Below are 12,133 nucleotides of genomic sequence, written 5' to 3'. Positions count from 1 at the left end.
GGCATAAGCGGCAACTCCGCAACAAACTTGGGACATTCTTCAGTCAAAATGATGTGGACGATACAGTTTTCAACAGCCTCCAAAATTTGGAAGCAGTTTTAATAACCGGACAGCTTTCAAAATCCACACAAACTAAAATTAAAGATTATTTTAAGTGAATGACTTTTTGAAAGATTATTATCTATCAGTTTTAAACTTTTAAATTTTATACAATACGAAATCCAAATTTTGAATTTTTTTAAAATCCGCAAATCGGTTTATCATCACGCTTATCAAAAATAAAACATGAAAAGTGGTGCATAATGTTGCAATCGGAGATAAAGGAGCCCAGTCATCTCCGCAGTGTGACGCGCCCTCAATCCGGCTGACGGCAAATATGCCTACACCCGTGGTCGAATAGTTATCTCAAATAACGTTTGCATTGCGTTTGATGCAATGCGAGAAGTATTCATGCAGGCTTGTAGGCGCTACACCTAAACCTACGGAAAAGGATCGATAATTAGGGCGTTCGCAACGAACACCTTAATAATCGACTCTTCACCACAGTTTCAAATGGGGATATATCGATAATCGATCGTTTACGCCTCGCCGCTGATCGTCACCCTCCAGGAGCGGATCCAGCAATTTGGCAACAATGGATTCCTTCCATTTAAACCCATGTTAAATAATCGATTTTTGTCGGGGCACCTGGCCCCTCCAAGAATCGATACATTTCCATAGGTTTAGATGGAAGGAATCCATTGTTGCCAAATTGCTGGATCCGCCTATGTCACCCTCTAAGAGTCGAGCCAGGGCGTCCACCATCCATCCCAGTTCTGGGGGAGAGCAGCAGGGTCCAAGCCGTGATCCTGCGGTTCCGCAAACGACGAAGCGTATTTTTCGTAGAGTTTTCGGAGCTCATCAACAATCGATGGATGGTGAGCGGCCACGTCTCGGAACTCGCACGGATCTTGGTGGATGTTGAAGAGACAAGGTGCCTCGCTGCACTGATCCGGTGGGACCAACTTGGAGGCTGCTATTCGCTCCGAACACGCCGCTATCATCCCGCGGTTCAAACTCCTCCTCCGTTCCGCATATTCGATCTCCAGTTCCTTTTCCGGTACGTTGCGTCGGAGGATCTTGGATACCGGACTGCCCGTGACGAGATTCAGCGAATATTTCTCTCCGTTGCGTCCGCTTTCCCCATGGTAGAAGGTGGTGTATTTTAGCGTCTCTGTGTCGTTGGCTGAAAATTAAATCAAACTTGGATTAATTCGTCGTTCCCGGCACGAAGGAACGTAACTGAATTTCAATGTTGCCAAATTTCCTTGCGCAGATTGCACTTTTACTGGGAGAATTCTGGGCATTTCTAACTGAAAAATTAATTGATTTTTCTTCTAATTTTATGCGAAAATCAGACCAATTTTTGACAAAAATTGCACTGGTCTATTCTTGTCAAATATTGAATTGTTTGAGCCAATTTTGCAACCTTGGAATGGAGTTACGTTCTTTCGTCCGGGAGACGACGAATTGCACCGCGTTAAGTAGAAAGGAACCAAGCCACATCAGCCGGGTGGTTTCACGATAACTGGAATAGTTTTGTCGCCGTAACAGACAACACATTTTCCGGTCATATTTTTAGTAGAAATGATAATCAATCGAATTTTTTCGCATTAATCTTCAAAGGTTTACGTGTTATAACGCTTTATCATTATTTATTGCTCTACTTCTCAATTAATTTTATGTAAATTCTGAAAACGTGCTGTCTGTTACGCGGTAAAAAGACAGTGTAACAGACAGCACATTTTTCGCCATTTATATTTTAAAATTGCAAAGTAGAGCGATTAATCTTTGAAAAGGGTTATCACACGTAACACTGTGTAGATTAATGCAAACAAATTCGAGTGATTATCATTACTAATAAAAATATGACCGAAAAATGTGTTGTCTGTTACGGCGACAAAACTATTCCAGTTATCGTGAAACCACCCAGCTGTTGCTAAATTTAATCGGACAATTTAATTTTTTACTTAAAAAAAGTTGTGCGGATTGTTGTGCAACAGCGAAATTTCTGCCAAATACAGAAAAAATTCCCTTAAATTTTCTTAGAAATCCGCATAAACGTCCTCTTGTGAAATATTAAAATGGCTGGTTAAATTTGGTGACAACAAGTAGTGAAACGATTAAACTATATACCTTTATGTTTTAATATCTCTAAAAAAGAAGATAGAGAATTTTACAATTCTTGTTTTTTTAGCTAATCATTGTATTATCTAACGTCACCCTGTAAATTAAATGCAATTTGGTTAGTTTTAGTTTTAAACCATGTAGATACGAGTAGATACAAGAAAATACTTGTAGTAGTTATGTTCTATTTAAATAAAACTCCTTCAAAAAAACTTTTCATTTAAAAAAAAAAACAAAGCTGATGTGGCTTGGTTCTTTTCTGCTAAACGCGGTCCAGTTATTCTTAAATGGACGTATTTCTATCAAACGGAACTATGTGAATTATAACGTGAGCCCTGTTATGCACATATTCTTATGGGTCTCAGGACTCATGTCTTAATGCGTATAGTTCCGTTTGATAGAAATACGTCCAAATAAAAGTAAGGCTTTGTCGCCTTGGGACGTTTCGTGGGATTTGCCCAAGGGAAAAATCTCACTTGCAGTGTTAGGAAAAATATCGAGATTTTCAGCTTCATGCTGAATTTTTAACGCACGTTGACTAAAAAACTCCAACATACTGTCTTACGATCCGTACGTCCTCCGCATTGCGTTGACGCATGCTGTAATTGTCAACGAAACATAGTTATAAATCAGTAAATGTTGAATTTCTTGACCGATTTGAAATTGTTTTACAGTTTTAAGGGCTGAACAAACATTTATACCACAACCGCCAGATTTTCTATAAAATAAATATTTTTAAAAGTTGAGGGTAAAAACTGTTTCGTCAGATGTACGAGAACTTGGCAATAGTGTATCAATTTGTAAGTACCAAGTGCGAGGTTTTTATTTTGAGGGGATACAGATTATCTAAAATTTCAAACTTGAAACCTTTTATTGCATCAAAAGTTTTTGAACGTCAAAATCACTTACCTTGAACCAATTTCCATTTATCTTTGATAACTGCCCATTTACTTCTTTTCTCGTAAATATGCACCAAAAGCTGATTCCTTGAACTTTTAGACTTTACGTCAACTAAATGAGACCACTGGTTTATTCCATCCAACGCTGAAAGAGAATTCACGTCACCACCTAAAAGCAATGCAAAATGAAGAAAAGGAAATAAAGAGGAGAAATAATAAAACAGCATACAAACATAAACAGCAAACAGCATATAATTTCTAAACATTTAAATTCAAAATGGTTCAACGTTCAACCAAGTTTTGGATTAGGGTAGAATATATTTCCCTGCATGGGCACTATTTTCTTTGGGTGCTACAATTGACAACTCTCATGAATTTCTGAGGAGGCGGGAAAAGCTAGAGTGCCTTTAATTTTTGAATAAGCAACACGCATATCTGTGGAACACGAATAGTTGTATCAAAGCGCCTCAACCAACTCAGTGTAGTCTTCGTAGGACGAGATACCGACCAAATTATTGGCGTTGGATACTCAAGCTTCCGGTTATCAAGGATTGCGCGAAAAGTTTAAGGAAGTATATGAGGATTGCGCGAATAGAAACCTTAACATCTGCTACAGGAATACGCGAATTTAAAATGAAGTTAATTTAAGGTAGAAGTTCGGCAAAACAGGAAACAGATGGGAAATAATCGCATTTTTATGTTAACGCTAGTTTAGGTTAGTTTGTTGACAAATCATCGATGTCTTACCTCTGGAACGTGGGTATAAAGAACTTTCCTAAATTTTCTCGGAAAAAATATTTAATCGGGAGAAACGAGGCAACGTTGGAATGCTCATACGTCGTTGAAACACAGCATGGGCCTTTTAAGTTATATTATTCGATGCCGCGATATATTAGTGCTTGCAAGACTTCAGGAATACTTAACACATTTCCCAAACAGCGCGGTCGGCGGAACGCCTATAATAGCGCCTACAAGACTGCATGAATACTTCTCGCATTGCGCCAAACGTAGTCAGTCAGTCAAAGTGCAGTCAGTCAGTTGGCTTGAAACGCAAATTAGCGCCTACAAGACTGTAGGAACGCTGTAGGACTGCTTGTCATCATCTTGACTTTCTGCTTCAGTTTTTACCATAATTAATGGAAAAATATGTATTCTCATTGTAACGATTCAGAAACTCGGATGAATTCTAATTTTTTTTTTTTTTTTTTTTTTTTTTTTTTTTACATTAAAGGATTATATAACTAACAAAAATATCGCGTCGAAATGTTCGATACTTTTATTTGAGATCATCTAGGTAAATTCGAAGAAACTTTTCAGAAAAACTGTGTGTAGTAACAAAACATACATTAAAAATAAAACATAAAAGTGGTGCATGACGTTGATGTATAGATCTATTAAATAATTTCTGCCCTAAAACGGGACATTTGTTCCGGTGGTTTTGATTATAGCGCAAATGACTATCATAAGAAAAGCCCGATAAGCCGTAGTAAAATGTATGTGGTCCAGACTCAAATTGGAGTCACATCTTTACCTGCGGCGTAATATAAACTTGGGAGCCAATCGGTGAGGTGGATGTAGTTGTCGGAGGTTTGAGCGAGGTTCTTGAAAAGCGGACTCCACGCAACTGCCACTCCTCTCACGCCACCCTCGAACAGAGACCCTTTCAACTAAAAATACATTCCATTAATATTTCAGACACATTTCATAATGTGAGCACTCGCTTTTTCGGTAAAATGACGTATGAGGCTTGCAATGCTGCTAATTTGAAGGGTCTGATAATTCATTTTGTTTAAATTGTTGTAATCGTTGTATACATTTTAAATTTGACTTGTGCCAGAGCTTTTTACTATAGGCTGTATGCATCAATCAATTCTATCTATCTATCTATCTAATTTGGTGCAATTTTTCATAGATTTTGCGGCAGATGAGGTTTATTCATAGTCGACTTACTCACTTGCTTACGTGTTCCTCACCATATTACTTAGTATGTAGACAGAAAGTCTCCAGCAAAAAGTCCACGAGCAGAAATTCTACATTTTTCGGTCTACGTTGACAGTGTCTAGAACTGAAGAGTCCAGTACAAAAATGTCTACAAATAATGATGCCTTCTAATTAACTTACACCTCTGAGTGGCCAATTGGATGCTCCCGTTTGGAGTCCGACATCTCGTCGTGTGGTGGGTCCTCCATTGTCGGATATGAAAATGATGACACTGTTCCGTAACATATTGTGCGAGTCCAATGCTGAGACCACCGCCCCCACTGATGCATCCAGAGCCTCCATCACACCTAAAATTCGGCGATATAACACATTCGTTCTTTAGTTCTTCTTGCATTATTGTATCTATACTATAAGCTCCGAGACCTCCTGAATTTGCACATCTTGTAACGCTTAGTTCCAGCGTGTTTCTAAAATGAGCCAAAACTTATACTTGTGTTTCGCAAAATGCAGTCCAACTGTGTTGGGAGGAGCTCTGTTGTGACGGGGCATTTTGTTTTTGTCTCTACTGCAACGCCCGTAATGGGGCTTAAAAAGAGTATAATGTGATTTAAACACACACACAAACAGCAACAAAATTGGGCACTAAAAATTAAATTTCGGCATTTCAGCATCTATACTATAAGCTCCGAGACCTCTTGAATTTACGTATCTGGTAACGTTTAGTTCCAGCGTTCCACCGGGCCGATTTTCATGATTTTTGCAGTCATCGATAGGCAATCCTCTCTAGAAAAGCCCGCTATATTTAAATTTTAAAAATATGACCCAGGTTTTTCAAATTACGTGGCAAAGTTGCGAATTCTGCCATTTCAACAATGTAATTTTTTATTCTTTTGTCACAGTTCGTTTAAGCGTTTTACTGGGCCTATTGCCATGATATTTACGGTCATCGACAGATGATTGTCCCTAATTGAGCCCGCTGTGATCAAATTTTGGAAATAGGACCCAGGTTTTTTTATATAAGAGTAGATCAGGGAGCTTAGAAAGGGGGCAAAATTGCACTATGCGCGGTTGATCACAGAGGAGAATTTCATGAACCGCTACCCACTCGCGGCGCACTATGATCCAAAACTCAAGAATAGGAAGAAATAAGTCGGATAATGACGGAAAGATCACGAAAGTTTCGCAACAGATGTTTTTTGAGTCGCTAATTTTGAAATAGATGTCAAATTGCCTACATTTCAACACCCTGACCTAAAAATTCCACAATTACAAACACGATATATTTTGATCATTATGGCGCGGCGCGACTTGCTGGCCAGCTCGAAACGCGCACTGGCGCCTACAAACCCAAGGGGATACTTCAAGCGTTGCGCAATGCTCGAAGTATCTCCTTAGGTTTGTAGGCGTCAGTGCGCGCGTCTCGCGCTGGCAACACGCCGCGGCTGTCTCGGCGGGCGGGTGGTGACCGATTTCTTGCGGGGAGAGCTTCCTGGCGGCGTAACTCGTATATCGTGTAATTTTTTTAAAAATTACACACTGGTCGTGTGAGGTAATTAGTGAACTCTAAACTCTAGATGAAGTGGAATAATGAAAGGCGGGTCGTGCGCCATGCGCGCTGCGGACGACGTAGGGCGGCTCATGAAATTCTCCCCTGTGCTCTGTCGAACTAAGCGGGAATTGATGAATGTTGGTCTGTTAGTAGAGTAAGTGAATTGAAGGTATGTTTCTTTGCTACAGGCTATCCAAAAGCGACGATACGCTCCGTTTCGTTTCGTTTCAGTCTTGGCGTGAAGTTTAAAATAAATGCCAATTGTTTCATTCCACTCTTATTGGTCCAATCGCTCTCGGCCAGAGGGAGATTGGACAAAATAACGAGAGTCTAGAATGAAAATCGTTGAATTTTTTTTGGTCGTTCTTTTGTCGACGCGGGCTTAAGAGAGCGCAAAGCGCCCTCTGGGGGCGGGACCGCATAGCGGTCAGGGGCTGGTGTTTTAATGTGCTTCGAGCAAAGGCGAATCCTGCAAATCGTGTAAAGAACGTATTTGACTTAGTATTTTCATAGATTTACTCATTTCTCGGGAGGACGCTCATTCATGCACAATCTTGGCCATCTTGGTTCCATATTGGAATCTGGAGATTGACAGTGGCATGTTTTGTGTTAGAAGATTGGCTGTCCTTTTGGTCGCCAAGAGCTCCATTTTTTGACATGTCCTTTCTCGCCCTATGTAGGTATTCTAATACCGATGAACCCTTAATTAAGGGGCTTGGAGGACAAGGCGCATAAGTGCTGTATTTGCTATTCGAAGAAATACGTGTGTGAAGTTTCCAAATTACATGGATCCTCATGGCCGAAAGAAAGTTGAAAGTTGAAGAAAGACTGACTTTTTCATCCTTGAAAATTGGAATTTAGGATCGAATTTTTCACAGAGGATGTATTAAGACTAGTTTCATACCATCAAATTTCAAAAATCATTAATAACTTAATTTTTTTAAGTTAGAAATTTGGATCGATTTTTTCACAGTATATGCACTTATCTCACTTGAAAGCATTAAAATCTCACTTTTTTTAAAGAAAACTGCACTTACCTCAAAATCTTGTCCTCCAAGCCCCTCAATTATTCCTATGTGAAGGTGAACTATTGCAAAATTCCGAGCCGATTCGCAAGCAATTTGCAAATCGCCGATGAATGTTACTTTCATTGGCGGACAAACGAATTTTCTCCATTCAAACCTATCGAAATGTGTAGATTCTTTGAGGGGCCAGGTGCTCTGACATGAATCGATTATTTAGCATAGGTTTAAATGGAGGAAATTCGGTGTCGCCAAATTGCTAGATCCGCCTCTGGTTACTTTCATGTAACAGTGCAACACACACGTAACGAGATTCAATTTCCCATACTGCCGTGCTAAAGAAGAAAACCCTTTGAGCCTTAAGACGTTGCCAAGCAGTTTCTTCCAATAAAAACCGAATTTACTGGGAAAATTGTGAATATTATTTCCCAAAATTTTAAGACAGATTCCTACGCAATTTAATCTAAAATATATGAAAATATCAAAGAAAAATGTGCATGAATGTCGTCAAAAATACATGTCTTATCGGAGGAAGTTTGGCAACTCTCAAATGTTCATATGGCGTTCTTTCTTAACACGGCAGCATATACTCCACCTGCATATAATCGCCTCAACGGGTCGGCAATATAGCTGTATTTCTTAGCATTTTTCTCCTCGTCCCGCGCTTCTAGGACCCCGATTGCGCCTGCATGAGGTGCCAAATGCGACAGCATGAGGAACAGCGGTGCCGATGATCTACTGTGAGCCTCAATCACGTCCACAGCTTCCTTCGTGTAAACGTCCGTCAAATACTTCCCTTCAACCTCATGCTTGCTCCGGTGGAAATTGCGGTAACAGTCGAATCCGGAAGTATTTTGCTGTCCAAGTAAAATGTTAGAATCGGAAGTGACACAACCATTACAAAAATAGACATTTTATGGATTGCATTTTGCAAAGAGGAACCACAAGCATTCCAGGGTCGCTAAGATTGTGCGACTTTTTTCACCTTGCAAATATTTTTTTTTTCTTTTTAAATTGTCGTTTGTTATGTTTTAATTACAGCGGAATTAAAGTTGAGTTACAGTTTATAATTTTTAATAAAAATAATAAAAATATGTATTGAATTACAGAGAAGGAGGAGGTATTAATTGGACTGTATTTTGCAATTTGGACCTATAAATTCTGGCTCATCTGAAAAAACACTTATGTGCAAAGAGAAACTAATGGCACATACGTTGTTTTTAAACCGGGCCGGAATTTATAGGTCCAAATTGCAAAATACAGTCCAATTGACAGTATTCGATTGAAAAAAAAAATCCGAGAGAGACTGAGGGGAGGGGTAAAGGAGCCGGAAGTGCTTTAAGCATATCATCATTAGGAATACCTTGCAAATATAAACTGATCATCCAAACAAGTTTTATCTTTACTTCCAATAAACTGTAGATTAAATACGAAAATTACCACAGTAAATTGAATTTTTTGCAAGGTTTCAGTAATTTCATTGCAAGGAACATAAGTTGCACAATCCTAGCTACATTGGAATGGCCTTGGTTTCTTTTCGCAAAATGCAATCCATATGTGACCAGATCTGTGTAGAGTACCTGTATAGGGAGAGTAGCGACAGATCGGTTCATGGAGGGCTTAGGGCCCAAAAGTGCAGCCACCCTTCTGAGCAACTTCTAACACACAAAATTTCACTGCCAGCCTACAGATTTCAATTCTAACCAAGATGGCTAAGAATGTACATAAATGAGCGTTCTTTTGCAAAAATAAGTAAATTTATGCAAAAAGTAAGCCAAATACATGCTTTCTAAACGACGCGACGGTTCGTAACAATTGTATTTGTAAATCGCTCTGGACATTCGAGATTCATAGGTTGGCTGCCCTTTTTGGCCCTAACTTTATTCGCGGAGGCATCGGTGAAGGCCTGATGGACTTTCGGAGTTTCAGATCTGTCGCTACTCTCCCTATACAGGTACTCTAGATCTGTGATGAGGGACCTTACCTTCTGGGCGAATTTCCCCCCTACGTTTTTGCGGATGTATGAGAGAAGAAAGTCTAGATGACACAAGTTGACCCTAAAATCTTAAAAATTGAATGTGAGACAAGTTCTGGAGATCCAAGACAAAGATTCTTATGTCTATAGATGACTGTAGGTTCCACATAAGGAATATAAGCCAATAAAACAACAGAAGAAGAAGAAGAGTCTTGGGTTATAAAAAAAAGTCGTTTAAGTGTTTGCAAAAATAAAAAAAAATTCCTCCGGAAGGTAAGGTCCCTTTCGTCACATATTATAATTACGAGTAATTAAAAAACAGGTTTTTGAAAATAATCATAAAACCATCCTAGACAAATGGCTCAATGCCACTGCGAATGAATTAAATTCATCAAAAACATGAAAACGTAGGTCGCCAGTTTTATTAAGTATTAACTGGAAAAAGGAAGGGCATATTTAGAGATTGCCATCCAGATATACAAGTAGCATAAAAAACTATAAAAGGATTTTAAAGGCTTCTAAATCTTAATGAAATTGAATTGATTTTTAGTGTAAAGTTGTGGGTCTGTTGCAAAATGGTGAGGGTTAATTCGCTTTTCAAAGAACTGAGCGTTTTTCCGCGGAGATGAGGAATGTTTTCCCCCCTAAGACCTATGAAATGTGAAAAAATTTCCAGAGATCTTTTAGTTCTTCATCCGTTTAAAAATGAACGATCTCTGGCAAGTACTTTTAAATGGACTTGTATTCTTTTAAAACTAAGGATTCGATCAATTTTGAATGGTAATATTGAAAGTTGCAGGTGCGGTGCGCCTCTGAAAAACATTGATGCACTAATAGGGACAAGGAGGAAAGACTAAGATGACTCGTTACGATTTCTTGTCGTGGTGGAACTGACGTGCGGTATATCGTATCGATTTAGTAAAATATTTTTGAAAATTTTGACTTTTTAGCCAAATAAAGGACAATAGCCCCTACGTATGAACCAACAATTCATTCTTAACCCCAAAAATTGGAAATCTCAGAGACATGAAGGTAGAATTCTTTTTGAAAAAATGTCGCATTCAAAATGCAACAATTGCAGCATTTCCCCTAAGAAGAATCCTACTTTCATTTTTCTAAATTTTAAAATTTTTTTGGTTGAGGATGAGTTCTTAGGCTCATGCGCAGGAATGTTTGTCATTTCTTTGGATAAGAAGTCACAATCTGTAGAGATGATTTAGTCAATCGATGCGATACATCACACTCCAGTTTAATCGAGCCAAGCTTCCGGACAAATCATCTTAATGACACTTTATAAGTTGTAAATAGGTTCGCTAATCCGAGAAAATATGTAAATTTTAATTTTTTTGTTTCTTCTTTTGTCCCTCGCGGTTTCATTTTTAGCCATGTGATACTGTTCCGCCCGGAAGATCTCAAATGCTTCTTCATTAGATTTCAAAGCGAACGGAAACTTACAAAGTCGTGGATACCATTCTTGTAACCGACAAAGCCGTTGTAGAAACCAAAATGAGAATGGAATCCTCTTCGAATAGGAGTCATACTTTTCTTCGCCGACCCCACATGCCATTTACCAATCAGACGGGTGACATAACCAAGCTTCTGCAACTTCTAAAATGAAAAAGAAGAGGAAAAGGGTCACCAAATCTCATTTTAAGAGCATCAACGACTGTACCATCAATCAACTGTAGATTGGTGGTGGCCTACGAAAAAACGTGACACACATGGAGCGGTCGTTCGATAGGCGGGCGGGCAGTGGAAATGGTCAATTTCTATCTATTATCTTATGGTCAATTTTCTATTTCTGACTATTAGTCATTTTCTAATGGTCATTTCAATGGTCAATTTCATGACCTCAAATACATGGGATCTTCCGGGAGTTTTTACGATAAAAGATTTAGCTTTGAAATTTTCATCGCGAACTCACTTGATGAATGGCTAAGTTCCATATCTGGACACAGATTTTCAAACAGTTGGTTCTAAATTTGATACAAGTCCGTATTCAGCAACAGTCCGTAAGTAGTCATAGAAACCGACTATCTTCGTTCTAAACTAAGTGTTGCTCCTTGTGTGTTACGAATTTCACTGGTGGCGTAGCATAGGATCCCCTATCTATAGTTTCTAGATCATTGGAAAGCATGCACGAGAAGACAATTTTTTCGCATACACGGTGGACAAGAAGTATGGATATTCATTGCTCGCGAAACAAGTCAAAATCGTCGAAAGTCCTGTCAGTGACTGAGCACAAACATGTTATTCGCAAACTATTTCATTTCATGCACTGTATTTCCTAATTTGGACGTATTTCTACCAAACAGACCTATGTGGAGGTGCGAAATATGGGGTGTGCTCGTTAGTTCTCTGGCCGTAAGAGTGAATGGGAATAATAAAGCGCCAGTGACGTCAGCGGCAATGATAGTGCGCACACGCGCGACGGGGAGATCGTCGTCGGGGCGCTTTAACTCATGAGCCCTGTCCACAACGCTCTCTTGCCATGCCCGCGGCTCATGAATCTCGCATTCAGTTACACACATAGGTCTGTTTGATAGAATGTAAAATCCCGCTTTTCCAATTCTTCAAAAGG

At 39.2% G+C, this 12,133-nt stretch overlaps 1 protein-coding gene across 3 annotated transcripts in view; it reads right to left on the bottom strand.

Annotated features, from left to right (window-relative positions):
* Positions 1-63: 63 nt before the first annotated feature.
* LOC109036051 (arylsulfatase B) overlaps positions 64-12,133 on the bottom strand; it is a 46,100-nt gene continuing 34,030 nt past the window's right edge. For all 3 annotated transcript variants that reach the window (XM_072305366.1, XM_019049966.2, XM_072305367.1), the window contains 6 exons: positions 11,008-11,160; positions 8,173-8,434; positions 5,187-5,353; positions 4,597-4,732; positions 3,076-3,234; positions 64-1,225 (listed from right to left, as the gene is read on the bottom strand). In XM_072305366.1, coding sequence (XP_072161467.1) covers positions 777-1,225; positions 3,076-3,234; positions 4,597-4,732; positions 5,187-5,353; positions 8,173-8,434; positions 11,008-11,160 — 1,326 coding nt within the window. In that variant the 3' untranslated portion in view covers positions 64-776. The remainder of the gene's footprint in view (positions 1,226-3,075; positions 3,235-4,596; positions 4,733-5,186; positions 5,354-8,172; positions 8,435-11,007; positions 11,161-12,133) is intronic.

The sequence above is a fragment of the Bemisia tabaci genome, chromosome 10 (assembly GCF_918797505.1).
Source record: "Bemisia tabaci chromosome 10, PGI_BMITA_v3".
NCBI lineage: Eukaryota > Metazoa > Arthropoda > Insecta > Hemiptera > Aleyrodidae > Bemisia > Bemisia tabaci.
Note: the sequence above shows the minus strand (reverse complement) of the source record. Positions and strands in the feature narration are given on the sequence as shown.